The sequence below is a fragment of the Lissotriton vulgaris genome, chromosome 2_1, assembly GCF_964263255.1.
Source record: "Lissotriton vulgaris chromosome 2_1, aLisVul1.2, whole genome shotgun sequence".
Lineage (NCBI taxonomy): Eukaryota > Metazoa > Chordata > Amphibia > Caudata > Salamandridae > Lissotriton > Lissotriton vulgaris.
The window spans coordinates 1,236,763,888-1,236,781,944 of record NC_141687.1 but is presented as its reverse complement, the minus strand read 5'-3'; the positions used below and the strand labels follow the sequence as shown (position 1 = coordinate 1,236,781,944).

General features: G+C 45.0%; 1 protein-coding gene across 1 annotated transcript in view; it reads right to left on the bottom strand.

Moving 5' to 3' along the window:
* LOC147732424 (uncharacterized) overlaps positions 1-18,057 on the bottom strand; it is a 2,559,122-nt gene that overhangs the window by 1,172,667 nt on the left and 1,368,398 nt on the right. Inside the window, exon 69 of the mRNA XM_086954262.1 lies at positions 1,950-2,170. Within this exon, the coding sequence (XP_086810388.1) occupies positions 1,950-2,170 (221 nt within the window). The remainder of the gene's footprint in view (positions 1-1,949; positions 2,171-18,057) is intronic.

Here is an 18,057-nt window from a genome sequence, read left to right as displayed (position 1 = left end):
TTCACTGTCAGGACATGGTACACACCTCAGTACATGTCCTACCTTTCACATACACTGGGCTCTGCCCAGGGGGTACCTTTGACCTACCATAGGGGTGCCTGATGTGCATAAAGAGGGAAGGGTAAAGCCTGGCAATTGAGTGCACTTGTCAGGAAAACCTGGTAATTTAACAAACTGTGCGCAGGCACTGCAGTGGCAGGCCAGAGTTCTCTCTTTAAGGCTAATTGTGTGGATGGCAAAATTAGTGTTGCAGGCCCACTAGTAGCATTTGCATTACCAGCCCTGGAACACATAGTGCATTTTACTAGGGACTTTACTAGTAAGGCAAACATACCAATCATGGACAAACAATTACCATTACACTTTACATGTGTTTTAAATTTGTACACATGTGTGTGTTTTTATGGTTCTTTGAACCAAAATAAAGTTGTTTGATGATGATAACACATCACAGCGTATTTTGGTTTCATAAATATTCACCCGCTCTCAAATCTTCCCTGCTCTGTGTTCCCCTACTCTTCACTATTTCCCAATGCGTCTTCCATTTTATTTCCATTTTTCATGCTTCTATTCTGATGCTGATTTACAAGGAATGAATATCCTTATACAACAAGTGGTTAAAGTAACGGCAATGCTCCGCATGATAACAGAACTGTATACAATTTTTTCGGAAAAAGTACCTAACGTATTGTGATATTAATGTTACTATATTGTTAATACCAACAAAACTTCACAATAAAATATTTTATTCTAAAATGCTATTCCATTTGTAATCAAAGTTTCATGTTAGCTAAATAAACAATAAGTTACCAATTTAAAGTTGTAAGATGCTGCTTGGGGAAAGCAGATGCTGTCGCACAAAGGATGTGAACATTTACACTGGACTATCTACGATGATTCCCCGAGCACAAGTATAAATATGATGGAAAGGAGAATACAGCACCTAACATTATGATTGCTGTAATGGTGCTCTCAAGGATCAATGATTTATTTTAAGAGCAGGCTTTGGCGGTCTGCATTCGGATTTAAGGGTGTGTGATCAAGAAGTCAAATGCTTAAAACTTTGCATATTCTTAACTCACATTTTCCACCTTCATGCTTTGTCAAGCCAGTGATTTTTATTTTAGTGTGAAATAGGGGCACATCACAGAGCACAAATGATCCTGCTACCACTCAAAATTGAAATGTAGGCTTCTTTGCAGTTACTTAGGGCTCCCGTGGGTAGCTGCCTGAGGAGACCTCTAGTGGTGCAAAAAGGAAACTATATCTGACAAGTGGTGGCTGCTGTGATTCCTTGGTGACGAGCATGGCAAAGGGCAGCTATGAGAAATAGTGAGGAAAACAATTCCCTATAGCTTGAAATATCATTCAATAAGGGTCAGTGAAGCAAAAAAAGCATTTAGCAAGATTTCCAGACTTTGCCTGTCTTCACAACAAACGTGGAAAGCTTCTCTTACCAGGACTTCATTCCACAACCTTTTCCTAGCAGGATGTGTTTTGTCTTTGTCCTTGTCCACCCTCCATAATGATTTTATTGGCTCGTCCCCTGAAATGGGGACGTCCTGATCCAGTAATTCCCAACTTTACTTTAAATACTCCTGCTGCTCAAAGGGTGTTATGGTTCAATCATTGCCTCTCAATCTTAATTTCTCACAGGTTGTGCTGTAGAGTGGATATTTTGTTCCATTACTTCCTGAACTTACTATCCTAGTTTAGCTGAATAGTGTATGGTCTGATGCAGTACTTCCCAAATCCCTACAGTTGGTTCTGCTGTGTAGTGGATACACTGATGGTGTACCATGCATTCTCTCTTGCTGGTTTTGCGTGTATTAAGGAAGTTCTGGTTCTGGTCTTGACTGATTCCCTAATCCTTTGGCTAGCAATAATCGTGGTTCTTGCTACATCACACATATAGCACACCTTGACTGGTTGCTGCTCAAAGGTCTTACCTGGGGGGCATATCGCTGGCTCCACTGTAGCTGCGTTCTCACAACTTCTTCCCGCTGTACAGGGAAGACACATACTGGCTCCCTGCATGGAGCTGAACGTTCCTGGCTCACAAGGCAATTCCAGGCTAGTCCCACTGGGGCAGTAGAAACCAAAAGGGCATCGATAGCCATGGATCCCATCCGAAGGGCAAGGTGTAGTGCTTCTCTCCAGACACACAAATCTGCATAAAACGAAAAACATGTCACTGAAAACTAAATAATTTTATAAGAACCTCATAATTCTTGCAAATTGACTAGTCTTCAGTTACTAATAGGTACCTACACAAGACGTGATAAAGTGAGACTGGCACCAGCTGGTGCTCCAGGTAAAAATGTATTTTGTGGAAGCCACTCTTGGTTATCTGTAGGCATTCATTTTGGAGGACCAGGAAAGAGTACTTCTTATTTTAAAGAAAGCTCCATAATACTTAATGGGAGAAGCAAAGGTGGGAGCATGGAATGTACAGATTTTAGTATTAAGAATTTGAGGGACACAGGGAGTAAGAGGGATGAGGGTAACACCTTCTAGTAAAGAGGGTAGGATTAGGGGGGAGTAAGAATGGTTTAGGGAGCATCAAAGAGGGGATGTCACCCACCCGCACAAGAGTAAGCCAATTGCTTTAATCTGGGGTGGCCGTTTACTCTCTGAGTTTATGAAGAACAAGTTACTTACCTTCAGTAGAGACTTTATGTAGCCATGGATTCCGTGCCAAAGTATATCCCCAGGAAACAGGCTCGATCCAGAAGATTTTTTAGCAGTACCCATGCATGCTAGTAGGTGTTGTTGTTTGGCTCTGCATCAGTGTTGTCAGATGGGACATGTGCAGTACCTATTTAAGCGCCACCATGGTGCGCTGACGCCAGCTACTTTCACGACGTTCCAAGCCAAGAGTGCGTAGCCACGATGAGACCTGACCACTGCTGTGTCAAGCTAAGGCCCTGAGAATAGTATTCCTTACACTGTAATTGGTTCACAGAACAGGGAGAATGAGAGGGTTGTAAGGAATCTGCCATTAGAAAGAGTCTCTTCCCGATAAGGCATTACTGAAGGTAAGTATTTTGTTAATCTGATAGAGACTTCTATCCACATATTCCTTACCTTAGAATAGATACCCAAGCAATACTTCCCCAGAGGTGGGACTGCAAAACAAACAAAATTAAAAAGTCCTGCAGGACAAAACAGGCAAAGCGCCCATCACAATGGTCTTGACTGTCCAGACAGTAGTGCTTGATGAATATGTGCAGTGAAGCTAACGTTGCTGCCTGACAGATGTCCAAGACCAGGACACAGTGTGTTAAAGCAGTGGTTGCAGCCTTGGCTCTGGCATAGTGAACCCGGAAGCCCTCAGGGGGTTGCTTTTTGGCCAATGCGAAGAACATCCTAATGCGTAGAGGGATCTTTCTTGAGATGGTCCATTTCTGCACTGCCTTCACTTATTTTAGCTCCTATGTAGCCCACTGAGAATTCTTTTGTGCATTCAGGGTAGAACAACAACACTCTTTTTGGGTCCAGATGGTGGAGTCTCTACTCCTCTTTGAAGGGGTGAGGAGAAGCAAATAAGGTATGCAAGGTACATTTCTGTCCTACATGGCAGGGAGTTACAACCTTCTGAAGGAAAGAGGCTCTAGGCAGGAGAACTGGCTTGCCCTGGTAGAAGGTGGTATAAGGAAGGTGAACAGAGATTCCCTGCAATTTCCTGAGCCCCCTGCCCAATGTTATAGCCAGTAAAAAGGCAGTTTTGATGGTCAATAGCCTAAGAGGGCAATTATGCAGGTGCTAAAATGGTGCAGACATGAGGAAGGTGAGGACTAGGTGAGGTCTCACTGAGGTATTATGAATGGCGTAGGGGTTAACATGTGCTGCAGGCGTTTAAGGAACCTAGCCACAACAGGTGACTTAAAGAGAAAAGGTTGGTCTAACAGCTGAAAAATGCTGAGGTGACTGAGAGATAAACATTAATTGTACTTAGAGTAGAGCCCTTTTGTGCCAAAGATGTAGCATACAAGAGAACCTTGGATAAAGGTGCAGAAAAGGGGTCAACATTGTGGGAAGAACACCATTACACAGAGCTATCCCAATGGCAAAAGTATTCCGACTTGGTGGACTGATGCCTGATGCCAGAATAACATTACAGATTTTGGATGGAAGGTTGAAAGCTGTCAACTGTTGCAACTCAATCTCACATATGAAGGTGGATGGTGTGTAGGTTCGGGTGCAGGACTCTCATGTTGTTAAGACAGATGATCCTCTCAAAGAGGCAGGCTGAGTGGAGGACCGATGGTCATGGTCAACACAAGTCACAGGGATTACTTAGGCCTGGTCATTCCTGGTCTTTGTGAGAACCCTGGGCAGGAGTAGTATTGGTGGAAAGGAGTACAAGAGGCCAGATCTCCACTCAAGATACAAAGCGTCTTCGAGCGATAGCCGCCTGAGGACTGCAGCAACCAAAACTGCTGACATTGCTCGTTCTTTGAGGCAGAGAAGAGATCTAAACAAACTTTCACCACTGCTGGAAGAGACTTTGCACCACCTCTGGATGGATATGCCATTCATGACCTGCTAGTCATCTTTGACTGAATGTGTCAGCTTGTCTGTTCAGAGAGCACGCCAGGTTTTTAACCACCAGGAAAATGCCCTGATGTTCCAGCCATGTCCAGAGGAGCAGAGCCTCTAGACAAGGGACCATGGCCCTGCACTGCCCTATTTGTAAGAGTACCACATGGCTGTAGAGTTTTCTGTGAACTGCTGCACCAGTCGTCCCCTGATCAAAGAAGAGCGGCTTTCAGTGCCAAGTGAATCACATAAAGTTCCAACAGGTCAATGTGGAGCTCAGATTCCGCTGAAGACCGCAGTCCTCTGATCTCCGCTTCTGCCAGATGGCTGCCACAGCGAGGAGTGATCCATCTGTTACTAAAGTCTGATCTGGTTAGGAAGGGAGAGGGGTCTGCCACTGACCCAACTGTGGTACGTTACTTACCGCTGCTGATTTCTTGCAGTTACCTCTGAGACCTCGACCATGTTGGATAGATTCCCTGATGCTGTGCTCACTGGGCCTTTAGGTCCCACTTCAGAGCCTGCATATGCCAACGGGCATCAGTAACAAGTAGGAGGCCATGAGGCCCAACAGCTTCAGAGTCAGACTCACCAAAATCCAGGATAGAGGCTGCAACATTGAATCATAGTCTAAAGATTCTGGACTCACTGCTTGCTCATGGGGAAATGGCCTGAAAATGCACTGGGTCGAGAATGGCCCTGATGAAAGGAAGCGTCTGAGAGGGAGTCTTATGTGACTTTGGTGTTTAATAGTGAACTCCAACAAGTGCTAGAGGCTTGCCATAGTCTGAATGTGGGAGAAGACTGCGTGGGGTGAGCCTGTCATCTTGAAAAAGAGAGAAGGGTGACAGTGTGCACACCAATTTCTTCCACTTTTCTTAGTAACGTTTATTCTAATTTAAATCCATTCACGTGCAAGCCCGGAAAGGGAGTCTATCATCAACAGCCAGTTGTCGAGGTAGGGGAAGACTGGAACCCCCGACCTCCGCAGATGAGCTGCAACCACTGCCATCACTTTCATGAACACCCGAGGAGCGCTAGTAAGTTTGAAATGGAGCAGTGCAAACTTAAAATGCTCTTGGCCCACTGTGAACTGCAGGTAACATCTGTGGGCAGGCTGGACAGGATGTGGAAATATGCATCCTGCAACTCCAACGCTATCATCCAGTCTCCTGTGTCTAGGACAGGCACAACTTGGGTGAGCGTGAGCATTTTGAACTTCTCCTTTTTCAAGAAGAGGTTGAGAAAGCACAGGTCCAGGATAGGACAAAGTCCTTCATCCTCCTTTGGCACCAGAAAGTACCAGGAATAATAACTGTGACCTGCTTTTGATGCAGGCACCCTCTCTATGACTCTCTTGGCCATAGAGACTGCAAATATTAATAGAGCAAGGAAAGCTGGTACTCCGTTAGCCGATCGTAAGTGGGTGGAATGGATGGTGGAGTAGTCACAATAGGGAGGGTACAGCTCATATGGATGATCTGTAAGTCTCAGCAGTCTATCACTGACACCCTGTGGGGCAGGTGTTGGCATATCCTGCCTCTCACTGGGTAGCCATCATGGTCAGAGGGCAAACTAAAGAGGCTTGGAATCAGCAGCAGCTGGGGAGTGGTGGACTGACCCGGCCACTGACCACCTGTCCCACTTTGTCTGTGGGACTTGCACTCTTGGTCATGAAAAGGCTAAGAAGCCTGGTGGCCATGGTGGATGGGAGGGAATGGGCAGGGCTGGAAACCCCTTCTATGGCTACAAAAGGGGCAGAAGGCAGATTGTGCTTGGCAATGGGCCATAGACAAACCCAAGGTCCTGGCCATAGCTCTGCTGCCCCTAAAGCGCTCCATCACTGAATCAGTCTTCTCTCCAAATAAACAAGAGTCATCAAAGGGCATGTCCATGAGGGGGGCCTGGACATCCCCTGAAAAGCCTGGTGTTTTCAGCCAGGCGTGGGACCACAAGGCTACCGACAAAAATGCTCTGCTAGGGATTTGGCTGTGTCAAGCCCACACCTTTGGGTAAACTTTGCTGCATCTCGCCCATCAGCAATAGCCTGTCTAAATATGGATCGAAGCTCCTCTGAGACCATAGGCAGCACTTGGCCCAAAAGGCATATGGTGTTCATCACTGGTAGTCAGTGCTAGGCTGACAGAAGAGAACATTATCTTCCCAAAGTTATCCAGTCTCTTGGATTCCCCATCTGGTGAAGTGGAAGGGGGCACACTGGAATTATATATGGAGGCTTGAACCCCATCCGGGATGGGGAGCAGGGTAAGGAAACTGGGGGCCTCAGATGTGATGCAAAGGAGGCGGGCAATGGTCCTATGCACAGGAGCCCCTGTGCAGAGCTTGGACCAGGCCTAGAGTAGGATGCCTTTTAAGGCTTCATTGAAGGACAGTAGGGGTTCAGAAGGTGAGACTCCCAGCTGAAGCCCTTCCATCATTACATTCATTATGACTACCATTGTGGGTAACTTGAGGTCTAAGACCTCAGCTTCCCTACACCCCCCCATTGCAAAAGAGGCCCCCTCCTCCATAGCCACAGTAGGAGGAGAGACTAGGCCATTGTTAGGTGAGGTGCCTAACCCACTGTTCTCTGCCAGCTCCTTCAACCAGTAGTCCTGTTCCTCACCTGGTATCTGGTAATAATAAGGGTCCATACACCCTTCCTGTTTATCTCCTTCTCCTGGCCTATCAAACAAATAAGGCTCTGGTTCTGCTCCAGGAAGGATGGACCTGGTTGGCGCTAGAATCAGATGACGCCCATCGTCTTGTGTTGGAGTCAGGAATAACGATGGGGGTGTGCTGCCTAGGGGCGGCACTGGAGGCATTGGCACTGGAGTGGGTGCCCTGGAAGGTCTCAGTGTTGCCGGAGGCTCTGCTTTGGATAAAGCAAGTGATCCATGTGCCCGACTGGCTCCGAGGACGAACCCGCTGACATGGGCCCATTAGAGGCGCCTCCCACACCCTTGAGGCCCGAAGGCACTCCAGAGGGGCTGGGCCTCCAAATATGAGGTGCATGGCCTCATGGGAATTCCTTCAGCTGGGCGGGTATCGAAAATTGGGGAAGAGCGGAGCAAATCCAGGTTCATTTTCCGCCGAGTCGTAGGGCCTGAGTGCTGATGCTCCCACATCTTATCAGGAGACTTCAACAGACACAGCAAAATCGAAGACCTCTCGGACATCTTGAACTTCTAATGTTTGTGGAAATTACTTGACATCCCAGACATTCGGAGTGTGATAACGATAATTGGGAAGGGCTCCGCGAGTGGTCTCTGCAACTTCCACCTGATCGTGACCTCGAGTGTAGCTGAGTTTACCGACTTTGGGTAGCGAGAAGCTTGAGGGAGCGCTGCAATAGTGCCTTGGGGTGCATGGTGCAGAAGTCCTCGCAGGTCTTGAAGTCGTGGTCCAGCTCCAAGCACCACAAATACATCAAGAGGGGGCCTCTTACCAACATTTGCCTGTGACAGGTCCCACATGGTTTGAAACCAGATGGTTTCTTGTGTGATCTATCCTCAAATCCTTCACTTCTGGTAGCACGCAGAGAGACGCCATCTTGGGTGGCGGTCAAGTTGTTGTGCGCTTCCAGCACCGGTATTTAATCAGGGGCAGACACGCTTGAATACTGTTTGAACAGCAGGGCTTTGAACTGCTGCAATTCGGAGGCTTTGAAAACGTAGCTCCTGCATTATCTTCTACACAGTGGGTGTGGGGCTACATTCTTCACAACTGTTCTTAAAATATTTGGTGCTATTAATGTCACTTACTTGATTGTGTTGACTGCTCTTGAACGCCCCGGTCCATCGCAGCCTTGTGGCTGATTGTTGTGGAGGGCTAAGGCGAGAGCGAGGACCGGAGACCCTCACTTCCGGTAGCCCGCAGAGAGACGCCATCTTGGATGGCGGTCTAGTTGTTCTGCACTCCCATTCGCCTACTTAAATGTGATATGGCGCCCGTCCGCGCCAGTACGTCGCCTCTCGCCAGAAAAGCTGGTTGAGACGGGCCAGGAGGCCGTACTTACTCTAGAGAAGCTCTATTAGCTATGAACACTCTAGTCAACCGGTGCAATACTTCCTCGCTATACCCTTTGAGTGTCTCTACCAGCTGCTTGTGCGATACGTTTGCACTCCCTACACCTTTTTCTCTTCCATCCCCTCCTGCCACATCGCCCCAACGACGGCTAAAAATTTTGCAGCTGAATGTGAGATCATTAGCTAAACATCATGCTGAAATTTATGACCTCATTATTGATGAAACTCCGGATATATTTTGTCTGACAGAGACGTGGCTCAATGGGGTCATGGTAGCTGAGCCTAATTTAGCTCTATCTTTAGACTACTCTATCTGCATGATAAATAGAGAGACATGGGGAGGTGGCATCACAGTGATTTTTAAATCCTGCTACTCCTGTCTCTTTACTAAAGTTATAGTAGAGGTATGTGAATGTGCACGCTTTAGCATCTCTGTGAGTACGCACCTGACCCTCTCTGGGATCCTGGTGTATAGGCCACCGGGTAAGCAATCAGCTTTAAGAATGCACTCCTAGAAGTAGTAGGGATGCTTGCCATAGGGACTGCCAATTTTAGCATCTTTGGCGATCTAAATCTTCACTTTGATCTTGTACAAGACAAGACCATCCGCAGCTTGCTTGCAGATTTAGCTGCTTTTCAGCTTTATCAACTGGTCACAAGTCCCACGCATAGAGGGGGCCATCTGTTAGATCCCATTTTCTCTAACATTGAGTTTGCAACTGTGGCAACCCCTACCCCAGTGGCTTGGTCTGGCCATTCGCTGGTTGAAATGACCTTCCCCATATCAGAGCCGCTATGTAAACGACCTTGGCGGAAACTACGACTAGAATATTTTCATGCCCTTCTTAGGGCGGACCCTTTGGGTCCTTTTAACAACGTTGAGTCAGGGGTATGAGATGTTCTGCGCCTGGATTACATGGGCGCTAGACTCTCTTATTCCGGCAAGCTGGTTTAAGTGTCGCTCTCAGGAGTCCAGTCCTTGGTACAACGATGCCCTGACTATACTGAGGAAGTCGTGTAAAAGAAAATAGCGGGACTGGAGGAAAGTCTATGACCCTGGAAAAAAAGCACACTATCTGGCTGGACTTAAATCTTATCATAGAGCCATCTGTAAGGCGCGGGCGGACTATTACGCCAATGAGAGTACGTTTAGCCCTAATCCTGCTAAATGCATTTTTAAAATCTTAAAAGATCTCAATGCCAGGAAAACTTCGGTACCTATAGCCACCGCCGAACTCCATTGTGAAGAACTGGCCTACTTCTTTGAGGAGAAAGTACCTGAGATCTACAGGCCTTTTCCTCCCATGACCGCTTCCCGTACCTACACCCCTCTTAGACCAGGGCCGATCTCTAGGCTTATGGCTATCCCTGAGATTTCCTATGAGGAACTCAGTAGGCTGAGTGTGAAAATTGAGTTTGGCTCTTCTGCTGACCCTCTAAAGCCTGTTCAATTTAGGGAGTCTTCCTTGCTTTTTCTGACGCCTCTTATTCAGATAATTAACTCTTCCTTCTCGTCCGCCATGGAGCCGGCGCAGTGGAAACAGGCTTTGGTGTCCCTCATTCTTAAAAAACCAACCTCAGAATCAACTAAACCCGAAAACATTAGGCCTATTTCTGTTCTTCCCTGGGTGGCGAAGGTTGCGGCGGCACATGTTAACATCACACTTACCAACTTTTTGCTCTCTAATAACACTCTGGATGCTACGCAACATGGCTTCCGCTCCGGCCATAGTACAGAGACAGCGCTCCTGGCCATGACTGAACACCTGCGGACCATTCTCAACAATTTCCAATTTCCAATTTCCAATTTAAAACATTTATAGAGCGCAACGTGCACCGTACGGTTTCTTGGCGCTAGTGACTCTGGTCAAACGGCGGCACTGATCCTTCTGGATCTTACTGCCGCCTTTGACACGGTCTTGCATGGTGTTCTGCTCCAACGTTTGGAGGAGGCAGGAATTTCGGGCCTGGCTCTGGAATGGTTTAGATCCTTTCTAACCGGAAGATCCTTTCATGTCTCCACTCCCCCATTTCTTTCCCAGGTACTTTCCATTGAGCAGGGGGTCCCTCAGGGTTCGGCGTTGTGCCCCACATTATTTAACCTTTATGTTCAGCCACTGGCGGCAGTCACCAGGCAGTGGGACCTTTCAATGGTCTCATATGTGGACGACACGCAGCTAGTGGTTGCACTGGCGGAAGGTTCTACCCTGAATGCCTCTAGGTTCAGAAGCCGCCTGACGGCATTGGCAGATTGGATGACCTCTAATTATTTGCAATTAAATGCAAATAAAACTTAAGTTTTGCTAGTTGGCAAGAATGCTAGCCTTTGGGGTGAGCACTGGTTACCTAATGCTTTGGGCAAGGCCCTGGAGCCTAAGAAGGAAGTCAAGAACTTGGGGGTGTGGATTGACTCCTCTATTAGTTTTTGTATTCACACTAAAAAAGTGGCAGGTAAATGTTTTGGCCTTTTACGAGGTCTTAAACCCATCCTGAAATTATTTGACCAGTCAACTCGCCAGCTGATAGTCCAGTCAACTATTCTTTCTCGCCTGGACTATGCTAGTTCCTTGTTACTGGGGGCTAACCAAGTTGAGATCATCTGGATGCAGCATATTCAAAACGCGGCGGCCAGAGCCTTGGTAGGACTTCCACGGTTCCATCCTATCGCCAATACCATCCGGAGAGTTCATTGGCTCCCTATGGCGGAGCGGATCCAATTCAAGACTCTTTGTCTTTCTTTCAAAATTCTGAAACTTGCCACACCTAATCTGCTCTGCAATTTGTTGACCCCCTGTGTTCCTCCCCGCGCACTGCGTTCTCTGGGGCAGCACTTGGTCACTGTTCCCCGGGTGAAGTGCTGCCGAGCGGGAGGACGTTCCTTCCGCTACCTTGCAGTTAAACTGTGGAACTCAGTGCCGGCTCATATACGGGGACTGGAGGATCTGCTGGATTTTAGGAAGGCTATTAAAGCTCACCTCTTTCCTCCAAAATAGTTTATTCTGCCGCTGTTATGTTGAGCTTTCCGCCATAGCAAATGGTTCTTCTCTTTGTTGTTGGAAAAGCAGGGACGCCCCTTTGCTGGGGCAGCTGAGCACTATATAAGCTTTTATAGCATAACATAACATAACATCAAGAGAAAATTTGTCAAAAAAACTTCAACAAAACATTGAAAGAAAGCCACTCAAAAAGTGAATGAGAGGTAGCGCAGACCAAATCAGCCCTATCTGGCTTGGAAAGGAAAGAACTGAGGTTGCATGGCAGGATGGTGCCTATAAAGATGCTGCACATGCTGCCATGAAGCTGAATTTTACCACCTACCAGCACACAGGGATATTACTTGAAAATCTTCTGGATCCAGTCTGACACCTGGGGATATTCTAAGGTAAGGAATCTGTGGCTAGTAGTCTCCATCATATTACCGAAAGTAAGAAACGTACTAAAAAAGAGGACTCTTGCTCATTGCGAATCAGGCCCTTAGATATTATTGAAGGCAATGAGTGGAGCATAAGATGCAGATCCATTTATTACAGTCACTCCCATCAGAAAAAGAAATATACATATAACATTGTGACTGTGTTGCCTCATGGTATGTTTTACAGCAGCTCCCCAGAGATGGCATTTTCATTCTGTAATCCCAGGCAGGGCATCAGATTGTGAATGTAAACCATATCCAACAGCACAGATCCAGCATCTTGTTCAGAACACAGCTTGCAAAGGTTTCCAATTCAACAATACCATTAAATATCATGCTTGGAGCGATATGAAGACAAACGAACCCACAAAAACGGATATCCTCATTGTTTGTAAGTGATCCATGCTGAGAAGAACAGAAGATCTGCTCTTGTATCTTGAAAGCAAATGACATGCAAATGCCACCAGCAAATAGGGAAGAGCCTGAACAAATGACTTTGAATGCAAGTTCAAAGTGGTTGTGCTAGAATTGCTGTAGTGAACTAGGCTAAGGATTATCTAAAAAGATAAAGACTGAGTAGAACAAGGACAGAGCATGTCAGACTCCATTCAGGAGGCCACTGAACAGGCAGTGGCTCCTGGACCACAACCGTGGGACTTGAGGCCATTTACGTTTGCTGTCTAAGAGCCAGCCCTACTATGGCTCCAAACTGGGCCAAGTAGACAACCCTTTCTATACTTGGCTCTCAGTGGTAGCGTAGGCAAACAGTGATATAAGCAGCACATAAGCAGCTGGGGTGGAGGCTGGCTTACTCCAAGCAGATGCACTAAGAACAAGGGCCTCACTGGAAGGCAACAAATGTTCAATGCATAGCACCTGAACTGGAGGATTTCCGAGAATATTGTTAGTTTTTATTTCTTCAACTGTAAAAGGCAACTCAAGGACTTCAGCTGCCGTACCCAAGACCTCATTTAAAGGGACTCTTGGGAGGAAATCCAAAAAAAACCTCATTAGGAAACTGTAAGTCAATCACATTTTTGTGACTCAAATAGATGCCTCCATCAGAGTCCGATAAGAAAAAAACCTGCCTAGCTACTGTTTACTATATCATTACAAGAACCTCTGAATGAAGTGTGAACAAAGTCAGCACGGGACTCAATCTGGCCTTCACTGTGCTTTTCAAGTCAAGTCTAGTCAAAATTACTTTATTTGATTAATACAACATTTATCATAAAAGTTTGAATATGCATCAGAGATAAAAACTATAAAAGACCATTTGAAAACAGTTAATTCATTTCAGCAAATATGCAATTTTCTGGTTTTCAAGGACAGACATAAAAAGGAGGCAACACTATAGCAGATTAAGGGGTCAAGCAGCATTCGTAGGAAATAGAGGGCCAGACGACATTGCCTAAAATTATGTTTACGCATAATTGGAATTAGAAATCTTGCACAGTGATCACAGTAAAATTTACAAAAAATGAAAATATGTAGATCTTTTTGGCGCGAGGAACCATCACATGGGCAACATGAAAGATCATTAATAGAATAAGTGCCAGCTGGAAAACCCAACATACATGAAATATAGTAAAGGCGAAACCGTAACAAAATAAATCTGTGACAAGGGTTTCAAGGTAAGATGGTACGCCCTCACCCTGCATGGGGCCCTCAAGATACTCTCTGACTGTAGATTTACTATTCCGGACAGTCATTCTCGCCTCGTTCGCTCATTTTAAAAAGCAGCCTTTTAAAGCATTTTTCGACATATGCACACATTTTTCTAGCGATTTGTATAAGCTCCCTAGATTCTAGAGTGTGGAGAGTATTTTTCACATATGCTAACGACTGAATGTTCTGTGTGTGTTCTAGTAATAGACAATCCCTGATAATTTTTTGGGTAAGGATGACAGAGTTTCTTCGCCATATTGAGTGCCAAAGAAGGAATGGTACTAGGTGTATTTTGTCGCTGATATAGGGAATGTTAAGCTTATGATGCAAATTACAATTAGAGCAGCTGATGGGGAGGCTCATCATTGCTTTCCAAAAAGAATCCTCTATTGTTTGCATCCCCTTACATTAGCATGACCTAGTACACCAGCACCATAGGCAACAACTACACTACATTAAGCCTCATAAATCTTTTTTCTTAATATGTAAATGTCTTGTGCCCAGCTTTTTAGAGAACGAATGGATGACATTAATGCTCTTTTCTAGCATGATCCCTTGATTCGCCATCATGCTAATCCAAGATGATCTATCGTCAAAAGTCACCCCTAGATAAGAGAACAACTCTGTCTGCACCAGGGATAAAGAAGGAAGGGGGGTTCTTCACCTTTTGGCCTGCAATTAAAATAAATGACTTAGATGTGTTTGTTTGTAAATCCAGACTTTGCATAAATTTGTATAGCAATTTCTGGAGGGCCCTTATCGTACGCGCAATTAAAACAGCATTGTCTGCGTATATTAAAATTGGAATAAGCGTCTTGTGTATTCTAGGGATGTCTGTGGCTGATTCAAGTAATTGAGCTTCTACCCCATTTGTATATTAAGAAAACATAAAAGGGGCAAGAACTCACCCATGGCAAACTCTTCTAGAGATTGAGAACCATCTTCTGCATTCACCATGATGCCCATACCGAACACACACTTTGGCCTTCGAATACAGTTGTCTTATAAAAGTAATTATTTCTTGGTCTACCTCCATTTCCTTCATGATCCTCCAGAGATGGAAATGGGTTACGCAGTTGAAAGCTGAGCTGAGGTCCATGAAAGCCATGTATAAGTGCTTGGCATGGCCATATTTTGCTATAAGTAGGCTTAGATTCGGGCATTTATCTTGGGTGCCTCTACCTTTTTTTAAAACCATATTGGGCAGGAATCAAGATGTTCTTTGTCAGTGCCCAAGCCTCCATTCTATTCAATAGCACTCTACCCATAAGTTTTGCCATGCTATCGAGGAGAGAAATTGGCCTATAGTTTCTAGGATCTGATTTGTCTCCTTTTTATAAATGGGTATTAAAATTGCCTTATTCCAAGAAGTAGGCAGGCCCTCTTTGGCTATTGCATTAAACACATTAGTGAGCACAGGGCCCCAAAGGTCAGGGCAGTCTGTAAAAAATCTATTGGGGTGCCATCAGGACCAGGCGTCTTGTTACTAGTACATTGAGCCAGTGCTACACTTATCTCAGAATTATTAACAGTAAGAACAGCGTTAGATGAACAGACAAGCTCTTTGCACAATGCCCAGGTACCATCTCTATTTTCATGAAAGATTTTACTAAAGTGCTCCAACGATGAGTCGTCATCCACATTATTGTTGAGGTTGGGGTCTGCATTTTGTTTTAAGAATGGGGCTTTAATTGTTGCCCAGAAATCCCTCATTTTATTTGTGGTAGATGTCCCCATGCTTCTTCCTTCAGTAGCTTTAGCCTTTTCTTCCTGGCCATGGAATACCGTATGCAAGCCTGTTTGACCAGGACTGGCTCTTTTGGCATAAGCTTAAGGATTTGTTGTAAATAAGAAAGTGCTTTAGTGCAATTCTGGTCAAACTATTTCTGGTGTTGATTTTTTTTGACCCACCACAATTTGTATAATTCCTTTTTTCTTCTAATAAGATGGCTTCAAAGGACTCAATTGTACTCGGGGGGTCTGGGTTTAGATCTAGACATACCGCTGTTTCTTTGAGTATACTAGACTCTATCCGGGGGGATAAAGATTTCCTTTTTAGTACTCTCTAACTTAAGTGTTATCCCATTCTTCCTTGCAATATAGGGTTTTATATGTGAGATGTTAGAACCATGGATACCTACCCAAGACATATGACAAGCTACGGACGTATGATCACTAAAACCAGAGAATGTAACCGTACGATTACTAAAAACCCCTCCCAGGGAGGCTGAGGCTATTATGAAGTCAATCGGTTAGCTGCTTGAGGTGGAACAGAAGGTATCTAGAGGGTGACCAGTAGATTCTGACAGAGGGTTCATTATCTCCAGTTTTTTTTGTGATAATGAGCTTATTTTAATACGTTCCCATAAAGATTGTGACAGAAATGCACACTACCCCCTCCATCCACGTCTGCTAGGCTAAACATTGAAGTTAGTGCAAATGGGCAAGGGTGTACATTAAAATCACCCATCCACTGCACTTCTGTTTTTTTGTTTGCACAAACTAATTAGCCAATTCATATTTTCCTCCACTGCAGAAACAACTTCATACATCTCGACCCCAAATACATTATTTTAGAAATTAATCAATAGTATAGTAATACCCTTAGGAACTTTAAGGTGAAGCATGTTAAAATATTGACAATCGTTACATGATGACAATACTTCTTATGAAACGTAAATCCTAGCTGCTGTCCAAACCTGCATCTCCAGATATCACATAACCCTAACTGGGACATCATCAGCCTGACTCTATTTGACATTTTAGGATTCACAGCTGCTCTACTCCTTTCAGAACGATCTAATCTGTGATCCAGCACTGTATTAAAATCACGTGCCAAGATGATCTGTCACAGAAAATTCAATAGTTCCCTGGCGGTGTCATCAAAAGGGCCTATATCTTGGTTTGGACCATAATAGCCCACCACAATAAGCACTTGCCCATAAACCTTTAACTTGACATTCAGCCACCTCCCTCCTATGCTGGCCGCTTTCCATTCAACCAAGATCTTAAGACCATGTTTAATTAAAACTGCGACCCCTTTAGTCACAGCTGTCTGGGGAGTATAGACTGCATGGCCCAACCACCGCTGAGACAAGAACAACTCTTACTCTCCTCCCCGGATAAATGGGTCTCTTGTAATATTAATATTTGGGCCATAGAATCCTTCAAATATTTCAAAATCAAATCCCTTCTTTTCACACGCATTCCATTTACATTCCAAGATAGAATTCTCAACTTTTTAGAACTACCCCCACTCATCCCAGACACACACACTCTCACACCCTCTCTTCCATTGACAGCAATAATGCTTCTGAGGAATTTTCTGTATTTTCTCTTCCCCCTCCCCCATCTCCTCCCCACCCCGCCACAAAGACAAACTAGAAACCAACCCCTCTCCCTGGAAAACCCATCCAGATTACCCATGGCTAAATAAGCCCTATGGGTGCTCCTTGACGGGCGGTGCTGTTAGATAACAGCACAACTTAAATATAAACTATAATGTACAGGCATAGATTAATTTAAGAGAAAACATAAGCAACCTAATAAACACCATACGCAGCTAAAACATTTCCTAACTTACATACCCCAGGATTGACACTGTTCCAAAACATTATCAACCTCATCAACAAAACAAAAGGAATGCATCTTGTTATTCCACATAACGTTTAACAGCACAGGGAACTTCAATTGGACCGAAGCCCCCAATTTCCTTAACCGCTGAAACCTTTTACCAAGCTCCCATTGTCTATTAGCAGTAACGGGTGATATATCTGATCTGACCTCCACCTTAGCACCATCTACTTCAATTGTTTTTTTCTTAAGGGCACTTGCTAGGATCTTTTCTTTCAGGGTATTTGACATAAAATGAATCAGTATTCTCCTAGGTTTAGCACAGTTCGGGTTCAACCTGAAAGGATCACAATGTACTCTCTGAATATCCCTGGAGATCTCCTCCTCTGTCTCCTCCAGCTGCAGCTCACCCTTCAATAGTTGCACTACATATTTCCTGATATCCGTTCCTTCTTTGCCGTCCAGGAGTTTCAACATTTTCAGGTTATTTCTTCTCTGCATATTCTCCAACCTTTCTACCCTTTCCTCATGCTCCCTATCTTTAATCTTGATTACCTCTAGCTTTTTCTGATTTTCCATCACTTCCTCTCTAAGGTCCTTGACCTCCACCTCTAATGCTATTGTACGGCTGCTCAAATCATCTATCTTTTTCTCTAGCAAACCACAAGCCGCCCTAATACTTTCCTGATTCAGCTCAGAAACCTCAAATCTCTTATGCATCTCCAAATTTAATTTTTTAAGCAAAGCGATAACAGAGAGATCACTACTCTCCTGTTCGGCTACTGCCTCCTTCTGCTGGACCAAATGGTTGGGCTGCTTTCCCTCTGCACCTGG